This window comes from Cydia pomonella, chromosome 25 (assembly GCF_033807575.1).
Source record: "Cydia pomonella isolate Wapato2018A chromosome 25, ilCydPomo1, whole genome shotgun sequence".
NCBI lineage: Eukaryota > Metazoa > Arthropoda > Insecta > Lepidoptera > Tortricidae > Cydia > Cydia pomonella.
Genome location: NC_084727.1, coordinates 5,152,574 through 5,175,682, shown reverse-complemented (window position 1 = coordinate 5,175,682; position 23,109 = coordinate 5,152,574). Strand labels below are relative to the sequence as shown.

Here is a 23,109-nt window from a genome sequence, read left to right as displayed (position 1 = left end):
GTAACGAGTAGTCTGATTCGCCTAAGGCTGGGTCATGTGTGTTCTCCGGAATTTCTATTCAGGATAAAGGTAAAAGGTAGCCCGGAATGCCAATGTGGTTATGGCGTAGGCACAATTGACCATATATTTTTCGAATGTCCGTTGAACCGTCTTTGCTTCTACGATCTCTTGCTCAAATTCAAAGTATCTCTCCCCTGTAATGTAAAGTCTCTTCTAGCTAGTTCTGAACCCAATGTATTAAAACTGTTGGCGTTTTTCCTTGATAAAAATAATATAAGTCTTTAAATATTTTGTATGTATACAGCTATATGTGTTTATTTTTAATGTTATATTGTTTAATCTTTCATGTTATGTATATAATTCTCTAAATTCAAAATTCTGGGCTAAATCATAGGTGCACTCCTAAGTTTGTCCGTAATAAACTTGACGTTGGCAAAGTGCCCTGGCAGCAAAAGCCATTCTAACAAAAAAAAAAAAAAAAAAAAATTCGTAAAATGTGAATACAAAATCGATGATGGAATCGATAAACCAGTGCCACTGTTGCCTGCAGCGACCTTCGGCGAAAGATTTGAGAACACCGTACACTCGTCTCGGCATAACGGAAATATATTCGGTCATGATCGAAGAATGCTTTGTAATAAAAGTAAGTAATTAGGCGGGTCCACACAGAGCCACACGCGCGAATCAATTTTCTCACACACAAACCGGCCAGTGTAGACGTGCCTCGGCCGCGGCGGCCGTTAAGCTGGTAGGGCAAGACCTCAACATGTTGCTTTGCAAAGCCCTACGTCGCCTCTACCTGAAATGTGCAGTAACGGTTATCTTATAGACTACAGACCCTTGAAGCTAATTGTTTACTGTTATAATTTCTTACTCAGGTTTGACTACCTATTTATAAATCAGTGTTTTGTTACTCACCCCTGTGTTCCCTTAATCCTGAGCTAGGCAAGAGACAACCCAAGGTCCTATAAGAGCTCAGGGAAATTGTGAGACATCCCACCCGTCCCATGCATGTGAGAAGACATCACAAATTAATAAGTTAGTAAATCTCAATTTTCCAGTTGAAAAAGAAATTGGGCCATTCTATTTTATACTGCAGGTTTTTTTCGTCTCCAGAAGGAAGTGTTTGATTTTATTACTTGTAAATTATGTATTTTTTAAAATTCTATATATACAAGGTGCCCATGAGCATTGCGAGAGATTTTAACGGTGCATTCCTGGTAATATTTAGAAACTAAAATGTCATATAAAATTTTCTGGATTAGGCCTAGTTTCAGAGATGATTAAATGTTTTTCGAAATCATTCTTTCTCCATTTAACAGTCCAGACGCGGTTTATTTATTTAGTATAAATTTTATTTTGACACTTGGAGAGACTTTACACCTCCAAATTTTATTAATATTAGTACTCTGACATTGGGGACCTTTTACATCTCCAGATTTAATGTGTTTTTAACCATAGAGACTATACATCTCTATTGTATTGTAGTAATTATTTATTTTAAGATTATTATAATGTAATGTTTACCCAGGTATTGGCTGTTGTATTTATAAAATGTTGTTGTGTATTTTTCATGTCACTATATGATGTTACTATAAATGTTGTATTGACTTGTAAAAGAGCCCTTGAGGCCTACTTGCAGAATAAAATTTTGAATTTTGAATTTTAAGTCAGTACAAAACACATTTTTGACTGCGGTATTGCCACTTTGAGGTCTAGTCTGGACATACCTATTGATTGACACCGAAAAATTAAAAAAATGTATTCGAGAGGCTACCCCCAAATAAAAAAAAACTTTTTAGGTTATGTGTTTATCAATAAAAATTATGTTTTATGTACAGGAGTGTTCAAAATAAAGGAAAAAAAAATTTTTTGCTAATATCACAAAAACTCATATAACATTTTTTGCTTCTGTTGCCATCAGGAATGCACCGTTAAAATCTCTCGCAATGCTCACAGGCACCTTGTGTATGAAGAATTTTTTTATGCCATACTAACAATACCAAGGTAAAAAAAAACATTTTATCTATTTTTATTTTTTATAAGTAGCAAAGTTGTCATTATAAGTAAAAGGGACGGTAACATAGTTGTATGTTTGCATACTCCAAGCTATAAATTCTTAAATAAAAATAATAAAGGATCAAATATTGAAGCCTATTCTGTTCTTATCATGTTTTAGTAGCTAGTGTAAATTAAAACACATTAATTTTAAGAATCTTTAAAATTACAAAAATCTGCAGTAAAAAGTAGAATGTCCCATAAGGTAGTCAGTGAATGATATAACTACTTACTTGTTACAGCTGACATCAGGCAACAATGGTAAGAGTGGTATCTGCGAAGTGTGCTTGGGGCGCCTGCGGGAGGCGTGCCTCTTCAAGATGCAGGTGCAGAACTGCCAGGCCGAGCTGCAGGAGAGGTTAGAGGGAGGACTGAGTGTCAATATTGAAGGTTAATATTAAACTTTGATTTCAATATATATACAGCAATGTCATAGAAGATCAACACTATGCTTGTGGAAGTAAAAAGAGTAGCTTCTTAATCTTTATAATGTTTTTATGTATGTGAAGCTGTGATGTGAATCAACAATTCTTGTCACTTATTCTTCTGGGTCGAACTTTATTTAAACTATGGTTTTATTGCACTGAAATTGATCAAAAACTCATTCTATTATGTGATAGGTTCATTTCTTCCAACAATCTGCTACTGCTTACGCATGGTTGATGGTAGAGAATTTCGACAAGAAATAACTGATCCACCCATGTACGTTTCCTGCTTTCTGCTTTCTCGTAGCCTCTGAATGGATTTGACAGTTTTCAATAAAAAATAATACATAATTTGTAAACACTGTTGGTCTCATTATCGATTCAGGATGTGATGATGGCAATGTGAAGAAATCGAGGGAATACCTCAAATATTATAGGCACAGCACACCTGGAACTGCTGTTGAAGGCCATAGGCCATAGAATGATGACATATATGAGACTGAAGTTGATTATGACATATTAGGACTCTTTCGGCAAATGTTTGATGCCAGCAAGACACTCTGAGGTTTGTTATTATGGCTGCGTCACTTTCCCATATGAAGGAAAGAGGTGTAACACAAATATTTGAGCAAATACCACCTTGCTTGCAAAAGAAAAATACTACCAATTTACTGTTGTTTTCAACCATTCCTGATGTTTAGATATTTGTTCAAAACCTTATTATATGTTATAGTTTCAGACGAGGAATGCTTGGAGCAGCTGCCTGAAAATGGCGCGTGCAGTGAACCTTCTTTATGTAAGTATCTGAAGTGTTATTTAGAATTTAGTATAAAAGGATAACTTGTCAGTTGAGTGCTAGTGGCTAACCAGTAAAGCGTGCGGCTTCCAAACTGGAAGTTCTGGGTTCAAATTGTACCTATGAGTTTCATTTTTTTTTTACTAAATCGGTGGCAAACAAGCGTACGGCCCGCCTGATGGTAAGGAGTCTCCGAAGCCTATGGACGCCTGCATCTCCAGAGGTATTACATGCGCGTCACCGCCCATAACACTCCGCACCCTCGTTGAGCCCTGGCAACCTTACTCACCGGCAGGAACACAACACTTTGAATAGAGTCTAGTATTATTTGGCTACGGTTTTTTGTTGTGTTTTTGTTAAGCTCTACTCTATCCACCCCAGCTCCTCCACAAAGCCTAGCAAGGCTTTCAGGTTGCTAACTGCCTCCTTTAGTGTGCACGGAGTCCCTAGGTATTTGTTCCTGTATACTTCTACCTGTTTGCAGTCTAGGAGAATGTGTTTAGTTGTTTCCTCTTCTTCCATGCATACTCTGCACATGGGGCTGTCTGTGTCACCTATAACTCTAAGTAAGTAAGTAAATATTCTTTATTGCACCAACAATTATACATTTTACATACATGTAAAACTACAAATGAATTTTAAACGAAAATAGAACCAGGTAACAACAGGCTGTCTTATCGCTAAAAAGCGATCTCTTCCAAACAACCTTAACCTTTTTTTTTTACAATGATTTTAATTGCTACTTGTTTTTATTACACTTTCTGGTTTGGACCATGCATGTTTGTCTGTCAAGTAGTCCTCGACTCTGTAATAAGCCTTCAACATCAATGACTTTTTTAAGTAATTCTTAATAGCTGGCAAGGGTGATCTTAAAGCATCAAATAAATAAATAATTAGCGGACATTGTCACACAAATTGACTTACTTCCCACCGTAACAAATAGCCATGCTCATCACACAAATAAATGCACTTACCGGGATTAAAACCTTCATTAGCCAGGTCCTTCGGCTTCATAAGCAGCCCTACCTAGTACCTACTAGGCCAGGACACTCACTTCGAACGCTCCGCCTATCATATGAATAAAATAAATAAATAAAATAGACTTTATTGCTGTCCTAACAAAGTATTAGTTTTAAAATATGTTATCAGAATTATGGCTAGTTATAAAATAAAACGACTGAAACCCGACATAAAAACCTCAATCCTATCTTCTAAACCTTGGCCCCTCGGAAAGGTGCAGACAGCATTCCCGCGTTGTATTGCGATAGCAATCCTTTGTGCGAAAAAGCTGCCGGCGCGAGAATCCCCTGTTGCCTCCCCCAACCTTAAATAAATATTATTGGGAAATTTTACACAGATCGACTTAGTCCTATAGTAGCTCAATAAAATTTGAGATGTGGGTACTAGACGAAGATATACCTCGATATAGATCGTAAACCTTTTGGAATGTATGAAAGTAGGCGGTTCCTTACTGCGAGTATACGCGCGAGGCAATTTCCTCGCGCACAAAACGGCCAGTGTAGACGTGCCTCGGCCGAGGCGGCGCGCGCGTTTACCTTGCCCGAGCTTGGCCGAGCCGCTCGGTGTCGGTTTTTCGGCATGCTCAAAGGCGCCTCAGACGCTGTTTGTTTATGGTGCGCGTGGTTATTTTATTCGTACTTACATTAAAAGTTGTCAAAATATGACAACGTTGGAAATGGAAATAATAATGAGTGTCGCAAATTGTCGTGTCCTTCTTTTCCTCATTTTCTTTTGAATTGATTTAAATAGAAAAATAAAAGAAATGCAAGCCACTGTAGTCATTACGTGCGGCGCCATTTTGAACAGCTGACCGAGTGACGCCACCTTACCGAGCAAGTTGGCTCGGGTGAGACAAACGTACTGAGGCAAAAGTTACAAGAGCACGCGGCCGTGCGTTTGCCGCGAGAGGATATTTCCTCGCGAGGCTATTCGCTCTGTGTGGACCCGCCTATTGACTATTAAATTATACCCTTGCGCGTCTGTGGCAATCTTTGGCGAATTGAAAACACGCAGGCAATTTACACTGTATTATTTCGTGTTCAGCTACAGACGAGGAGTCCCCGGTCCTGCCGTGTGAACAAGAGCCGCAAGGCGAACATCCGTTACGTAAGTGCATAATTGTCATTTTAATATTATTAGGTGCATTAAATGCAAATGATAGTCTACCTACTTATAATAAATAGGTAAATAAATATTATAGGACATTATTATTACACAAACTGGCTAAGTCCCACAGTAAAATCAATAAGGCATGTGTTGTGACTTATATATGTCGGCGGCCGATTGTAAGATCAGGCAGGTCGTAATGTTTCTGCGTAATAAATAAATTTCACGACCTGCCTGATCTTACAATAGGCCGCCAACATATCCATTGACTTAATAAATAATAAATATTATAGGACATTATTACACAAATCGACTAAGTCCCACAGTAAGCTCAATAAGGCTTGTGTTGAGGGTACTTAGACAACGATATATATGACTTAAATCCTTATAATACAAAATTTAAATTGTCCAATTTATCAGTGGCAAAATAAACAGTTTTTATTTTTAAGTGGAATGTCACGCTTTGAGTTTTACAATCATATTTATTTTTTTATAACCATTTAATGTAAAAAGTGAACTTTTCATTTGTATTTTATACTCAAATGACACCACTGAAGTCCCAGTAGCCTTACCAAATGACTAAAGTATTGAATAGCATGCTTTCTGTTTAACTTTCACCCACTCTCTCTCTCTACTGATCCACTCAGTGAGGAATTAATATTCCCCGTCATTTAAAAATGGTCGTTCTGGAACACTCAAACTATATACCTACTATAAGAAGGTTGCCTTTTAAGTTGTTTCGTTTGAAATAACCATAGACAATTTGGAAGTGAATTATCATCTATCGTTTTTCGAAGTATTCACCACGATATATCATACACATTAGCATTCCCTCGAACCAGTTTTTGAAACATTTATTCCACTCTGAAGTGGGGGTTGCCAAAATGGCCGATTTGTATGCGTCCACCGCATCTTCGGGTGTGCGAAAACGTTGACCACGAAGACTTTGTTTGATTTTTGGGAACGTGAAAAAATCATTAGGGCTTAAGTCAGGGCTATACGGTGGGTGGTCCAGAATTTCTACGTTTTCCTTGTGTAAAAACGCTCTTGTCACTCAGGAAGTGTGAGAGCTTGCATTGTCGTGGTGTAGTATCATTCGGCGTTTCGGGTCTTTTTTCGGAACTCTGCGATAACTTATAGCAAGCAAACTGTCGTTTAACAGTCAGAATTAACCGTTTTACGATCCTGCAGCACAATAGTGGCAACGTGACCAGCCATGAACGACGCGACCATTTTCTTCGAAGTGCTTCTAGAGCGTATGACTTTTGTCGGTTTGGCTCATCTTGGAAGACCCAAACAGTTGACTGCTGCTTGGAATCTGGATCATAGGCATAAATCCAAGATTCATCAGCACTGATCATATAGTGGACGTGTTTTGACTGTCCGCGGCCAAAACGTTTCAGAGTATTATGACACGAGTCGTTTTATGCTCATCGCTCAGCAGAATTAGTATCCATCGCGAGATTAACTTTCTTGCACCGAGGTCTTCATGCAAGATTTTTTGAATTGTTGTCCCTGAAATGCCCAGAAGTGCCTCTATTTCACGGTATGTCACGTGACGATCTTCGACGATCAGTTGTCTCACAGAGATTTGGACGACCTTTACGTTGTTTGTCACTGAGATTGCAGTGTCCACATTGAAATTTCAAATACCAGCGTTCTACAGTCCTAAGGCAAGGTGTTTTGGTACTGAATACAGAAGCCAGCTCCTCAAAGCACTGAATTCGCTTTAACCCTTTTTGAAAGTTATAGAAAATTATAGCATGCAAATTTTCCTTGGAGATTTACTTTGACATGACGCTACAAACAAACTGTTCGAACAGTCAAAAAGCATTATTTTGTTACGAACGTCTAAATTGAATAAGTTTTTGTTTGTTTATTTATTTAATTAAAAGAAGAAGACAGTAGAAGTCATAGGCACTTATCTGCCAGCAGTTTGTTGGCAGAAAACTACTATACGGACTTAAAATACTATACATTTTTTTATAACTTCGGGAGGTTTGTGTGCAATGACAAGACTTAAAAGGCAGCCTCGTATTACCATACGTACTAGGGAGAGACTTCTTCCTAATGTGATGTTTCAGTTGAATTTGTCATTTCAGTGAATTCAGCCGACGAGTACGGAGTTAGCAAATCGGATGTGTCCTTGCGCTGTAGGCAGCAGCTCGCGCTGGCGTGCTCCGTGAGGCTCGAGCGCCTCCCGTGCCCCAGTACCACCGCCGCCGGGGAACAAGCCCACACGGCCGATACTCGCCCGACACAAGTCACACACAACTCTAGTTTAATCACGCATAAACAGGGTCATGTCGAATACCCACAAGAAACGAATAAAAATGCCTACTGTTGCGACATGTGTAGTGAGCAATTTGCGTCAAAACGTCCTTTAATCCGACATATCAAAACGCATACACTCCTGGAACCTTATACCTGCGGAGTTTGTAAAGAAACATTTGTAACTAGCTCATTATTGAATAAGCATTTAAGATTTCACTTCGTAGAGAGACCGTACGTGTGTAGACAATGCAATAAGCGATTTGCAACAAAAGACATATTATATCAACATGAAAGAACCCACTCAGGAGTGAAACCATACAGATGTAAAGAATGTAATAAGCAATTCGCACAACGAAGTGGTTTGATGGTCCATGCAAGAACACACAGTGGAGTGAAACCATACAAATGTACAAAATGCAACACGAAATTTGCACATAAGTTTACATTAGATAGACATATAAGAATTCACGATACAGGGCAATACGAGTATAACTGTGATCAATGTAATAAGAAATTTCGACATATAGTGAATTTACAAAATCACCTGAAAATTCACACTGGAAAAATATTTGTCTGTGACCAATGTAACAAGCAATTCATATTCAAACATCACTTAGTTAGACATATAAAAATGCATGCCCCTGAAAAACGAGAAAAACTGTACGCGTGTCAAGAATGTCCCAAGAAATATATTCGTAAAGATAGTTTAGATGAACATTATAAGTTAAGGCATGGACGGAAACCATTTCGATGTACAGTGTGCAACAAGCAATTCGCTCTTAAAAATTATTTATTAAGTCATGAAATTATCCATAGTGAAGACAAACCATACAAATGTAAAGAATGTAACAAGGAATTCACATCATGGTCTGCTTTAGATTACCACGAAAAAGTCCATAGTGGCGTGAAACCATTTAAATGTAAAGAGTGTAACAAGCAATTCTTACTAAAACGCACTTTATTTAACCATGAAAGAATTCACACTGCTGAAAAACCATTTAGCTGTAGTGAATGTGACCAGCGATTTAGATGGAAAACTAGTATAGCTGTTCATATAAAAAATAAACATCGCAATACAAAAGACAACATACAATTTACACAGAAAGAAAACTTTGTTGTTGATGAACGACACGTCGAAGAACAACCATTCAGATGCAATGAACCTAACCAGAAATTAAGGCAAAAAAATAATTTACAGACACAAAGGAGTCACACTGGAGAAAAGCCGTACACCTGTGAAGAATGTAACAACCAGTTTGCATTAAAATTTGAGTTAGAGAGACATAAAAAAATTCATACCGATGAGCAATCATACGAATGCGAAATATGTGAAACAATTTTTTTCGATGAAATAAGTTTAATGAAACATATAGAAAATCATAAATCCAGGGTACCTTAACCTTATAAGTTTGTTTGGTGAAAGGGTTATTAACTATTACTCAGTTTAATGTAGATATCTACCCGACAGTGACGCAGCTATACATTCGGATTCTGTTAACTTCACCATATTGCTAGGTACAGGGTTCAGATACGTAACATCGTAATTATAGTAGTAAATAAAATAGCGTATAATGCAGTTCGTGTTGAAAGTGACTTTTTGGTATACGAAATGCACAATAGAAAAATTAAATAGGTTTTTGAATGTACCATGCACTACCACCTTTATTTTTTTATGATACAGGAGACAAACGAGCAGACGGATCACCTGATGGTAAGTGATTGCCGCCGCCCATGGACACCTGCAACACCAGAGGGGTTGTAAGTGCGTTGCCAGCATTTCCCATAGCGAATAAAAAAGTTTGTTGAAAAAAATAGGTACATTTTGACGACGTCATTACGCTGAAGTAGATGACCTGAGCCGCGCGCAAGTTTGGGGTTCCAATACCACGCCCAACGACATACTAAAAATTATACAAAAGTAGATACTAGAGTTAAAAAAATACTAAAAACGCATTTTCTTATTCTGACATTTACAATGTGAAAATCGGGGTTCGAAATTGTAATCGTGAGATTAAAGCGGTCGGTTGTTTTGTGCTAAAATCGCAGCGTTAAACGCATGCGATCAACGGAATGTGTTTGCTTCTTCTGCGTCCTGAAAACACGGCATTGTTTTTTGCGGCAAACACATGCGTTAAACGCCGCGGCAAGCACATTGCCGTTTTTCCTACGTTGAAACAACATAGGGCAACTTTGTTTTATGCGTACAATGCTACGTACACCTACGTACGCTCTACACCTGGGTGGACATTTTTGTTTGTCGTATTTCATTTTTCGTTTTGTTACGGTCCAAAACTTAACGAAATAAACAAAAAAAATAGGGCATTATTTTATAGTAAAATTAGAAAAAGTTCACACTTCTGGGTGAAAATCATCTAAAAATTTAAATCAGCAAAAGTTGTTAGGAAAAAGCTTTAAGGGGCTCACCCGCGGTTTTCATCGATTTTTGACAAGTTTTGAGCCGTTACTGTTATATTTGCATTACAAATAGAATTACAAGACAAGTGGCTATCGGTTCTTCAATCTTTTATCTCCATTCTTGTCTGCCGGATACTGAAAGAAATAAATACTATTTTTTTATGATTTTTCATAACTCGATTGCTGTGAAGGATCTCACATGTACGATATCTACATATTTGGGTTCGTCTTTGACGTCTCTAAAAACTGGTCAGGGATTTTAATTTTAAAGTAATTAACACAAAAGTAAATATGGGACACTATATTGCTTATAGCCTTGCTGTTACATCAAAACCATTAGAAAACTAAGGGATTCAGATAGAAGGTCATTGGCGCCAGGGAGCCCCTTAAGTCTACGCAATAAAAGCGAAAAAGACGTCGCCTTCTAAGGTGGCAACCGCGCCGAGATAGCTTTTACTTATCGGCTTTCCAATGCTGCGTCGATAGGTGTGGGGAGACCTTAACCGCTTGCGTCAAACGGACTCGTTTCACGCGGTACACAAGGAGGGTTTACTCCTTACTTAAGAAAACATATTCTATGTACGTTTGACGTACGTACCTACGTACGTACGTATGAACTGCCCATCAGCTCCTTCACATTATAAAAATCGGTAGACGCCACGCTGACAAGTGGATAACAAAACATTAATCTTTTGTTCTTTCTATCATTGATCTTACGATTCTCCAAATTCGTAGTTCCAAGCATCTCCGGCTCCCCCTCCCATAAAATCATTGACAATATAGTATGCCTTGCTTAGCAAGGAGCAGAGAGAAATCCAGACCACACACACACACATCTGTCTGGAAACAAAAATAATATTGAAAAACATTACCTCCCTTTCGTAATCAGGACGACCGAATAAGGTTTGTGAAGCGTTTTTGACGGACTAAACAGTCCATCCGTTTACAGTTTTCGCTAAAAAAGAGCGCCAATGTTTTTTAAAACTTTTTTCTCTATCTGTGGGATGGGTAAAAACTAAGGGTTAGAAAAAATACTATATGTATGTCACAATTTTATTAACTACAAGCCACATATATATAAGTCACCTTTAATACTACAGTAGGTACACTCCACAAATCAAAAATGATAAAATGTACTTATTAAATATGATTTAGGTAAATAAAGTAGAATCAACTAATTCTTTTAAACTGGAGACAATAATTTTCAAATTGTTATTTAGAACAACTATACCATACATCGCTAACATGGTTATAAGGTTATAACTTACAAGATGGACCACAATGAAATTGGCTTAATGAAGCCAGGCCGAGAATTAAACATGATCTTAAAAATAAATTAACCATTTTGTTTAAGAAACATTGTTATTATTGCATGTAGAAGTATATGTGCTTAATACTAATCCTTGTTTTAATCATTTTATATGAATAACTTATATGGAATATTGTTATTTATGTGTTTGCCATACAAAAATAAAGTATCTAAACCGCTTTGACGGTAGGATAATAAAATGAATAAACTTGTTACTTACTGTTAGTATACCACGTAACAACAGAGCAGGATATTAAAAAAATGTACTTCTTTTTTCAATAATAAAGTAAATGTCTGTAAAATACTATGCTTAGACGAACTGGACATATGAACAACAAGGAAAAATTTACCTACTTGTTTATATTAAACCAACTGTAAACAAAGTAAAAGGAAAAAAATTGAAGGTGCAGCACAAATAAAAAGATGATAATAGATTTACAGATATTTTTAATATTTAAATAAATAATATTTTTTTAATAATATTTTGTGCTTTACTTTGATCATAGTTTTTGCCAAATAATTTAGGACTAGGTACTTTAAAAATAGTCGTAGTCACCATCAAGTAGTATTCTAATAGCCTGTACTTAAACATTGCATTTGTAGTTAAAACAATAATGTGTGTATTAAATGTTATCTATCAAAAAATTGGATTACTTTTACAATATAAATAAATCTTAGCATAGGTAGTTAAAACAACTTTATCTAAAAAACATGTTAGTATAATAACACAATAAAAAAATAATAAAAATATTGTATTTGAATAATAACAATTTCTTTTTTATACTTAAAATATTACCTATGCCCTTCAAAAAAAGACATTAAGCCGATTTTTAACATTAATGTACTTGTATGACGTAGACTAATTTAACGTTGAAGCAATTCAAAGGCATTAAATATAGGTATTGCTTAAATCTAGTCTAGGCTTTAGACATTTAGAGTTGAAAATATTACAATATGAACAAAGTAACATTATATGTCGTAGCACAACTAACGCAGGAAAACTTAACATGTTTTCTTATAAACTAGTGTATTTAGAAAGCAAACATTGACTGTGTGTTGTATCGCTCAAATTTACCGAAACGATTAACATAAAACGCCGATAGCAGTCATGCCATTCAGAGTTGTAAAACTACTTTAATAAACGTTAATATGAAATAACCAGTTTCTATGCACCTGAGTTTCTTTCGCAATTTTCAAATATTATCGTGTTAATATCAAATGAGTTGTAAAGATCCCCAGAAGGTCATTTTTGACACCACAGTATTCTCCATACTGTTGTTTTCCAACATTATGATATCACTAAGGCCTTTCATAAGTATGAACATGATAACGCTCTTTAAATTCAGTTAGGATTATTAAATTCTTTTAGTTTAATATATTTTGAAGGTTTCTCATGATGAACTCGTATAAGATGTCTCCGGACTCCATCATGTCGTGGAAATTTCTTGTAGCATACTTCGCAAGCATACGGTCTCTCACCAGTGTGTACTCGATAATGCGCTTTTAACTCGGCAAGAACTGGATAAGCCTTCTTACAAACATCGCAAATATGTGGCCTGTTTTCTGAGTGCATTCGTCTGATATGAACTGTCAAGGCAGACTTATGTCTGAATTGCTGCCCGCACACTTCACATGAATGTTGTTTAAAGTCTTCATGCACCTTCATGTGATCTTGCAAACATTTCTTCATTCTAAATTTCTTATGACACACTTCGCACTCAAAAGGTCTTTCTTCATTATGTATTTCTCTATGGTTTCTTAAGGTGCTCTTTAGTGAAAACCGTTTGCTACATATTTCACACATGTATGGTTTTGGGTCTTCAGGTTCTTTCTCTCCGTCTTTCTTCTGGGCGTGTTTATCCATGTGTCTAACTAAAGTCCTCTTTATGGCGAAACGTTTGCCACAAACATCGCAACAAAATTGTTTTCCTACAGTGTGTGTTAGTACATGTCTTTTTAATGCGGGTTTATTTGAAAATTGCTTGTTGCAGTGTTCACATATAAAGGTCGGAATAGGTTTGGTGGGGTTGTTCATGACTTGATTATGTATAACTAACAAATGACTCTTTAAGCCACATCTATATGGAAACTTCCTTTGGCATATTTCACAGGTGTAAGGCTTCTCACCTGTGTGCACGCGCATGTGTTGCCTTAAGACCTCTTTTTGTATGAATCGTTTGCTGCATACATCGCATGCGTACCTATAATCTCCGGTATGAATTCTTGAGTGAAGTCTTAAAGCACTTTTTGTTGTATACTGTTTATTGCATTCGTCACATGAGAACGGTTTTCCCCCCGTATGATCAAATTTATGAACATCTAAGCCAGACTGTGTATTGAATCTCCTTTCGCAGATTTCGCAAGTGAATGGATAATCTCCAGAATGATTTTTTAAATGTGCGTTCAAGTTGCTTTTTTCTGCAAATTGCTTTTTGCATATATCACATGTGAAAAATTCAGTGGGAACTCGATCTTTAAATTCATCTGACTCTCTCTTGTGCGCAGTTATTTCTCCAGGCTCTATATCATTTTTCAAATGAATTTTTTTGTGAACATTTAAGTTTCCTTTTTGTCTAAATTTTTTGTTACATATATCACAAGCGTACGGTTTCTCGCCAGTGTGTATAAGCATATGTTTAACCCAGTGAGACTTTTGGGTGAATCGCGTGTCGCATAACTCGCAGGAGAATTTGTAGTCACCCATGTGGTATGCGAAATGAGCGTTTAAGTTGCTCTTTTGAGCGAATTTTTTGTTGCATACTTTGCATGAGTAAGGCTTTTCTCCAGTATGAGACCGCCTGTGGACCTTTAATCGGGCTTGGTGGTCGAACGACTTGTGGCATATGTCGCAGGTGTGTATGGTGCCGCGGTTGGGAGGAGTCGGGTCGGAGTCGTCGAGGTTGGTGACGCTGGGCGCCGGCTTGAAGGAGATGCGGGACGCGGTGGGGACGGGTTGCGCTGATGGCGCTGGCGGCCCGCCGTATATTGCCACTAAAACGATAAATAATGTTAGTGTTTGGAACGAGGCAATACACCTTATGATAAGATTTGGTGTATAATGCATAAAACCCTACTATGTTCACTTATGAGCCTTGAAGCGGGATCCTTTAGGTGCTCATTATTTGCATAAGTATTATATTAGCCGATAAGAGAGGCAGCGGTAAATGAAAAAAGTTCTATAAAATTAAACTTGGTTATGATTTTACTTGAATGAGTCATCACATACGTATTACTAACGACATCCAAAATTTTTTGTTGTAATCTTATTTGCCATATTTTCATTTACCATAATTTTGATATTCCAGGAAATTTAAATATCCATACACATAGTTTTCCTTAATTTTGTATGACATTAACACAACATTTGTATTCGAATAATATAAATAGTATATAATATTACATTTGCCATACATTCGCCCTAATTATAACTGCTTTTATGTATCGTTTTCCATTTAAAAACTCACTGTATTTTCTTCGGCGCCGGGACTGCGGGAAGTGCAACTTCTCCGCCCCGGCGTAAGGAAGCTACTTTTTATTGAAAGGAACGGAAGTTAAAACTCAACACCGTAGAAATCTTGGACACCCGAGAAAAGATGGGGGGGATATATTTAACTAAATAGTTGGCGACAACTGGATGCATAAGGCCCGCGATAGAGAAGTGTGGAAACGCATGGGTGAGGCCTACGCCACAGAGGCGACTACTATTATAAATAATCGTTAAAGCATAATTATATAATTTATCATATTAATAATTACAACTGTTTAGGGATAAAGTAACGAAATATTAAATTGTAACTTAAATTATTGCACGGTAGTAATAGTATAAAAACTTTTTAATAAAAAATAAAATCGACTTCAAATAAAAATTACCAAAGGCGCCATACATGTATTTGAAGAATTCCCTCGATTTCTCCAAGATCCCATCATCAGACCCCGACTTGGTGCCATCTCGGGGTTATACCGGTTTGATTAAAAAAAAAATTGAAAATCGGTACACGATTCTCGGAGATATCGAGTAACATATATACAAAAAAAAAACAGTCGAATTGAGAACCTCCTCCTTTTTTGAAGTCGGTTAAAAATAAAGGCTATTTTATTTTACTTAAATTATGTTACATACATAAGTAATTTTTAAATATTATGCAAAATACTCAAGTGCCATCATCCACGGAAAGCTCATAAGGGCGCTCCTTCAAATAGGGAAGGTCCAAGTGAGAATGGTAACCAGTTATGAGTTATGACACTGGTCATGGACTACTTAACAATCATTTTTCTATAACAGGTGCTACAGACAGTCCTCAATGCCGAGGATGCATGAAGACAAAAGAGAGATCCTCTCACGTTGTACTAGAATGCAGCGGAGTGGCCCCATACCAGCCCTATACAGGGCAAAACACCTCAGATCCCCGTAAGACCTCCCCGAGGTCCTACTCAACATTAAAAGGTTCGATAGGATTCCTTGAGGAGTTGGGCTGGCAGGACTAGCCTAACCCGGTCGAGTTGCGGGAAATCGCCTAAACTACAATACAATACTTAACTACCAAAGTTGTATTTTTTCTGAATGGGGGAATGAAATTTCTTTTTTCTACATTTATTGGGACCGTGCGAAGTGCATGGTGGGGGTAAGTAAAGCGATCCCAGCGCATAAGGTGGTAAAAATTTGAACTAACTGCGGATAGCGTTTTTATCATTTCGTACAATTATATGGCTCGAAATGAAACTTTGATTTACGATTACTCCTGAAATATTCATTTAAATTGTATGGTGTAAGGGATCATTGTAATCTGTATGAAATGCTTAATATAACTAACGTATTTATTTTGATAATTGTTAATAATGTATCCATGTAAATAGCTTTGCAAATGCCACATATTACGTGATCTTTTTCTAGAAGTTAAGAATGGATATAGTAAGTTATCCTTAAAAGTTAGACATTTAACATCACGGACTTTTTTGTAGACCTATGAATGAGAAACAACCCCACCATACATTGTGTTGTTATAGCTCAAACGGATTAGGCAGCGTTTTCGATTAACGCTCCTAGCCAGCGTGATTTTTTCCGACAACATCGTTATATTTCAAACAATTTACACAAAACCTTAACAAGTTATATACTTAAGCCTTCCTCAAGAATCACTCTATTGATAGATGAAAGTCGTATGAAAATCCGTTCAGTAGTTTTTAGTTTTGGAGTAGTTTTATAAGATGTAGTGAATTGACGTTTTCCCCTAGACTTGCGGACGCTAGGTTGCGTGACAGTCGTGTGCACGCTCCTAATACAGGGGTCGCTTGCGATTAAATCTTGATTAAACTTTAACCTAATAGAAATACAGTACATTTCATTTATATTAGCCAATAAAAATTTATTTTATTATTATTATATTATTATTGACTTAACAGTAGTTCTTCCCTTGTATAAAAAAAATCTTAATTTGCGTCGGTCAGCCAACGCGTATTCCTGTTGCAGTGAAGCTGCTGTTAGGGAGCGATATATGTCAATCAATTTTTCGACTTAGTAAAAAAGTGAGTGACCCGTTTTAAAATATGCAATATTGTCTTGAGTCTCACTCAATATTTATCTATAAATTCATGTCGATAAACCTCGGCTTGCTTGCTCTAATTCTGGGTACGGAATTGAGCTCGCATTTTTTAAAAGTAACCTTCAGTTAAAATAATCGTGCAACTCCACTAGAATTGCAAGCGCCCATAGGAAGTCAAGCATGAGTTGCGTTCTCGCGCGCGAGTCCTTACTTGATGTCGCCCAGGACAGGATGTATGGAGTAGCGCGCGAGGACGCAACCCATGCTAGCTGGTCAGGCGGGTCACAAGCATGTTTGCCACTTTAGTAGTAAATTAACGATAATTTGGCTACATTTTTACTCTATTATTTTTCTAGAATTAGTTTATGTTCAGGGTTTCATTCTTTTTGACAAAATATGGTAAAATATAGGTATACCTGATACAACCTCACCATCAGCCATCTCCACTTCGGATTTTTCCAGCTTGATTTCACCTGCTGCAAACACGGTTTTATTCAACATTTTGTGTAGACTAAACTGTAATCTATGACATACAATTTACAAGGGCCTTTGTTTAGAAAACTAAGACTAATTAATTTAGCAAATAATTAATTGTGATGCAAACTAAGCATCGTTAGTGTAAGGTGGGTTGGTGGCGATGAAGATGATGATTTGACGACCGGTCTGGCCTAGTGGGTAGTGACCCTGCCTATGAAGCCGATGGTCCCGGGTTCAAATCCTGGTAAGGGCATTTATTCGTGTGATGAGCATGGATATTTGTTCCTGAGTCATGGGTCTTTTCTATGTATTTAAGTATTTATAAATATTTATATATTATATATATCGTTGTCTAAGTACCCTCAACACAAGCCTTATTGAGCTTACTGTGGGACTTAGTCAATTTGTGTAATAATGTCCTATAATATATTTAGATTTTTTCCTTATATAAAACATCAAACTCTTGAACTTAGTGTGGTTACTCGTACCTACGAATCTACCTACACGTTACGATCGGTGAAATAATCGATGATCAGAAGTTGAAAATATTAATTACTATTGCATTATGTACTTTAAGACAATTAGAGTTAATAATAAGAATTTTAAGAATAGGTTTACTAAATAGAATTCAATACGTGAGATCTTATGCCTTTTTCTTCACCATCAAATTAACTACAGTCAATGATATTAAAATTAATACCCACTGTTGAATACTAGAAAACACTAAGTACATTTATTGAAGGGATTTTTTTTTTATCAAGTCCACAGTGTATTTTATTGTATTTTTTAATTACTTAATATGAAAAATACAATTGATTGAATGACCAAAAAACAACACCTTAAAAAGAAGTAATACAGTTTATTTGAATATCCGCAACGTTGGCTCCGTCAGGTTGGCTACAAATGCATATCAACATGCTTCGTCCCAAACAAACCAATGATGATGATGATAACCGCAACTGGCTTACTGAATAATTGGTTTATGTTTTTATGATTAATATACAATCATACATTCTGACATATATTACTACTATCTGATGAGTCCAGTTTCATGCGTGAAGAACGAAAATGCAGCATTGATAACTATCCCTACTAATATTATAAATGCGAAAGTAAAGCGTCTGCCTGTTACCTCTTCACACTTAAACAGCTGAACCAATTAAGATGGAATTTGGTATGGAGATAGTTTGAGGCCCGGGGAAGGACAAAGGGCAGTTTTTAACAATCATCATTCCAAGCAGACAAAGTCGAGGGTAGAATCTAATTAAAAAAAAGTAATTGGTACTCACGCGCCATCAAAATAATATACTTACGAATTATGGCGACGTCTCCAGAAGCTCTCTCCAACTTGATTTTCAATTTGTCACCTGCAGCAAAAAAAATGCAGTCATTTACTGAAATTGGAGGACAAATGGCGCACTAACGCGAACAACTCATGTACGAAATATTAATTGACTTTTGATACTTTCTCTTCAATTACCGGATCACTGAAGCCAGACTCTAGTTCAATTAAGGCCTAGTATTCCTCTAAGTTAATTGGTTGATGTGAAGGTAGGTTACTTGGTTGGCGGTGGTCGAATATTGGTAACCGGAGACAGGTCCAAGGATGGCTCCAGTAGGAGTTTACTGCCAGCCCCAGGAATTAACATTTATCTCCTTTTAGTGATAGAAGGTTCGCGGTCCCAGGTCACCACCCAAACGGCACATTGTAGGAAACGCAGATGTGGGTTAATGTTTAGGCTTTCTTAGTAAAGAGAAACGGAAGATGATAGACAGTGCTATTCTTTTATGGATAAATAGCTACTAATTGTCTACTACTTAAACATTATTTATTATAATATATGCATGAAATCTTACTGGCAGTGAGCACTCCCTTGAGCCGCGCGCGCAGCTGAGCCTGGCTGCGCTGCACTTGCAGCTTGAAGTCGCTCGCGTCCCGCAGCCGCCCCACGCACACTTCGCAGATCCCGCATTCGTCATTTCCTAAGCTAAGCTGCAAGTTAACATTAAAGTGGATTGTTTATTTTTTTTTAATGTTTTTTAATTTACAATACAATCTATTAAAGGTAATGTAAATAAAAATAAGTCACTTAAAATACAACACAATACATTAGTCGAAAAAAAAAATATATTTAAAAGATACAGAGAAATAAATCTAAAATAATTTTTCACCCTGAATCGTACCTGGTTCAAAAGTCCCCATTATTCCCGCTGTGTTTCCCTGCTGGACTGCAATGGAAACCTGCTGAACCAGATACGACTCAGAGCCAGAATCACAGACCCATTGTTTATTTGCCCCTAGCTTCAAATGATGGTCACTATGACAGCTGTGACAGTCCATTTTCATATGGACTAGCTGTCACATATAATGTTTGCAGATTTTTATTACATGTAGGAAACATTAACATAATAATAAATAATAAAATATATTAAAAGCCTGTTTTCTATTTTTTTTTTATATAAAATCCATTCAAAATAAACTTCAGGAACTGTCTTAGGGACTAGGGAAAGTTACATTTCATTTTATTAGTATTTTGTGTAGTGTTACTCACTAGTCTAACCTCAGGAAAAAACTAAAAACTAAAATTAAATTTCCATGTATCAAAATCTATGCCCTATTCAACTATGGTATTAATTTATTTCCATACTTCCCTGGCCAAAAGTAAAGAAAATATTTTTTCCTAACTGTGAAGGAACAGTGTTTCTATTATTATTATCATATTGACTATTTTTTTTTACCAAAAAAAATGTTATGAACAGTTATTACTGTACGGGCTATTAAATACTTAGATCAGTAACATAAGTTGGATACCAGTTTCTTGGTACAAATACATGTTAATTTAGTCTAATGTCCTATCACAAAATAAATAACAATACTACCATACAGAAATAAAACTTCCTAGGAAACAGAAGTTTGTCAGCGATTCAGGGACAAATCATTTATTTATTTATTTATTTAATATTTATTTATTCAATATATGAAGGTACAAATAACGGAAATAATGCCTTAAGGCATTCTCTACCAGTCAACCAATGGGTTAAACCAGAAAGATTAAGTAGGTCAAATCATGTCGCCCCTTTCTAATGTATTCTTTTCCACTATTTAGGGTTGTCAAGTTTCATGTAATTGGATGGATAGGCTACAGTTGGTCAGTATCGTCAACAAACTTTTAGGCTTATAGAAACTTCATTATTCCGTGTTTAAATGGGCAATGGTGTGTTGGCCTACCCGACACCTAGCAAACATGGCAAAATGTGCATAATGGTACCCGGCAGACATGATTATTTTTTTCCCCTCCTGCTCCAGGAATTTGGCACATGATGGGATATTTGTCAATATCCTGCAGCCTCACACATCAAGTAGGTAAAAAAAAATCTCAACCCAAGTTGGTTTGAATTTTCTAGTCTAGGAAAATAGCTACAATTTTATTTTAAATTTTATATCAAACTGATAATTGAGAATCAATAATTTACTCAATATGTTATAAATTTTTTGTTTTTTTATTTATAAACTTGCAAACATCTAGAACGATATGGCTATTAAAAGTAGGTTAGAATCAACTTACAAGATTTTGTTACATGGTTTGTTACAAGTAAGTTAATATGATTGTGTTAATGCAAAAATAGGTATGCTTAAAATTAAAGATGCTTGATTTGAATAGACTTAAGTGGAAAATGCTAGAGGAATTTAATACGTTGGTATAAGACTTGCTGTTAAAGAAATTGACCGAAAATATAATAAACCAATATTAAGGAATTCAGCAATGACAGCCATTCGGGCTGATAGGAAAAATATCACTTTAGTCAAACTCACATTAATATCGAAGCAGTCTCTCAGCATGTCGTAATATATCTCTGTCCTGCCGAGATGTTTATACAGAGTCTTGAGCCCCTTTTCTGGAGGGCGCTCCAGGCAGCAGCTACACGAGTGCAACTCCTCCATTATGTTACAGTTACGTCTTTAATCACTACGGTAATAAGGACACATTAACAACTGCTTCAAAACAAAACACTTAAAATTACGATTATAAGTTTCTAATCAAAACAGGGGCTACATATCGATCGGTAATATTGAAAGCGTCCATGTCATTGACTTGCATTTGACGTTTGGTTTTTTTTTATGATTTATCGTTGTAGTGCTGCGCTCACTGGGCCAAGTTTAAATATATTGTGCCAAGTTGAATGTGTGTAAATAAATAAGCCAAATAAATTATTAAAAAATGGTTTGTTATATAAGTTTATTATATTCTATTTCCAAACAAAAAAATTCTGTGAATAAAGAACAGAGGGCCTACCGCGAACCAAGTTCGACGTGTTGCCTCTCTGTCGCACTTGTAAATTCGTACGTAAGCGTGACAGGAACGCAAGATCTCAAACGTGGTTCGTGGTAAGCCCTCAGAACGTCACAACGTCGGTATTTAAAAAAAATCTTCGCTATCAGCTGTCAGACCCTCGGGGCCTTCAGCTGTCAACGTCAGTACACAGTTCCTACCTGCCGCGAATGGCGCGAACATCGAATAAAGTTAGTTGAAATTGTACTGAAGTCGGCTATAAAAAACAAGACGAGAAACTGCAGTCGCTAAAATGACTGGAAAAATTACTTGCATTTTAGTTGCAACAAGACAAATAGGAAGATAGTGGTAAGTTTCATTAATATAAGCAAAACATGGTGTCAAGTGAAACTGTTCAATTCTAAAAAAGTATCTCAGCTTGCAATCTTAGATTTTGTGAATCATATAATTATTGCGTATATTAATAAGTAAAAGACTTTTAACTAAAAATAATACTTAATTCACTAGACAAACTAGTAATGTGAAGAAAATATACCTAGATAAGATTGCTGTTAAGGAATAAGCTAGATTAGAAACAAGAAAATCCAACATTGTCCGTTGAAAGATTTGAATAACATAAATAATGGAATCTCCAAAACAACCTACCGGGTAAATCGGTTTTCAGAACAGAAAAATGAAGGTTGAATTTGAAGACTGGCAAGAAACTGCACAGGACCAGTATCAGTGGTGATTTTGGAGGCCAAGACACACTCTGGGTCACTGCGCCAGAGGACCTTACTCCTAAAACTTCTTTCTTTGTTCTTTTTAGGGTTCCGTAGTCAAATGGCAAAAAACGGAACCCTTATAGATTCGTCATGTCCGTCTGTCTGTCCGATTATGTCACAGCCACTTTTTTCCGAAACTATAAGAGCTATACCGTTCAAACTTACCGTTAAAAATAGAAAAAAAACAATAAATTTTGGGGGCTCCCCATACTTAGAACTGAAACTCAAAAAATCTTTTTTCATTAAACCCATACGCGTGGGGTATCTATGGATTGAGGTTTCTAATATCATTTTTTTCTAAGCTGAATAGTTTGCGCGAGAGACACTTCCAAAGTGGTAAAATGTGTGTCGTCCCCCCCCCCCCCCCCCCCCACGTAACTTCTAAAATAACAGGATGAAAAATCAAAAAAAAAATATGATATACATTGCCATGCAAACTTCCACCGAAAATGAGTTTGAACGAGATCTAGTAAGAAGTTTTTTTTTAATACGTCAAAAATTAAAAAAAAAAAATTTGTTCATCAAACCCATACGTGTGGGGTATCTATGGATAGGTCTTCAAAAATGATATTTAGGTTTCTAATATCATTTTTTTCTAAACTGAATAGTTTGCACGAGAGACACTTCCAAAG

At 36.4% G+C, this 23,109-nt stretch overlaps 2 protein-coding genes across 10 annotated transcripts; one reads left to right on the top strand and one right to left on the bottom strand.

Annotated features, from left to right (window-relative positions):
* The first annotated feature begins 490 nt into the window (after positions 1–490).
* On the top strand, positions 491–19,450 carry LOC133531640 (gastrula zinc finger protein XlCGF57.1-like). 9 transcript variants are annotated; one of them, XM_061869969.1, is made up of 5 exons: positions 491–643; positions 2,301–2,448; positions 3,217–3,279; positions 15,687–15,848; positions 19,285–19,450. In XM_061869969.1, exons 1-5 carry the CDS (start codon positions 512–514, stop codon positions 19,314–19,316), a joined length of 537 nt encoding a protein of 178 aa, XP_061725953.1. In that variant the 5' UTR covers positions 491–511; the 3' UTR covers positions 19,317–19,450. The 9 variants fall into 9 exon arrangements, with proteins under 9 accessions (XP_061725953.1, XP_061725948.1, XP_061725947.1 ...); XM_061869964.1 differs by lacking the exons at positions 15,687–15,848; positions 19,285–19,450 and adding exons at positions 5,344–5,406; positions 7,509–9,326 and having other exon boundaries at positions 3,223–3,279; XM_061869963.1 differs by lacking the exons at positions 15,687–15,848; positions 19,285–19,450 and adding exons at positions 5,344–5,406; positions 7,509–9,326.
* On the bottom strand, positions 11,135–21,620 carry LOC133531638 (zinc finger protein 271-like). The gene is made up of 5 exons (XM_061869959.1): positions 21,236–21,620; positions 19,279–19,414; positions 18,735–18,788; positions 17,361–17,420; positions 11,135–14,395 (listed from the first exon to the last, which is right to left on the bottom strand). The coding sequence occupies exons 1-5, from the start codon at positions 21,362–21,364 to the stop codon at positions 12,747–12,749; spliced, it is 2,028 nt and encodes a 675-aa protein (XP_061725943.1). The 5' UTR covers positions 21,365–21,620; the 3' UTR covers positions 11,135–12,746.
* Positions 21,621–23,109: the final 1,489 nt, after the last annotated feature.

Coding starts and splice junctions, on each gene's coding strand:
- LOC133531640 (XM_061869963.1), top strand. CDS start 512: ATGATGGAATCGATAAACCAGTGCCACTGTTGCCTGCAGCGACCTTCG. Junction 2,449..3,216: donor ACTGAGTGTCAATATTGAAG/GTTAATATTAAA, acceptor TATATGTTATAG/TTTCAGACGAGGAATGCTTG. Junction 3,280..5,343: donor GTGCAGTGAACCTTCTTTAT/GTAAGTATCTGA, acceptor TTTCGTGTTCAG/CTACAGACGAGGAGTCCCCG.
- LOC133531638 (XM_061869959.1), bottom strand. CDS start 21,364: ATGGAGGAGTTGCACTCGTGTAGCTGCTGCCTGGAGCGCCCTCCAGAA. Junction 19,415..21,235: donor GAGACTGCTTCGATATTAAT/GTGAGTTTGACT, acceptor GTTAACTTGCAG/CTTAGCTTAGGAAATGACGA. Junction 18,789..19,278: donor CAAGGGAGTGCTCACTGCCA/GTAAGATTTCAT, acceptor TTTTTGCTGCAG/GTGACAAATTGAAAATCAAG.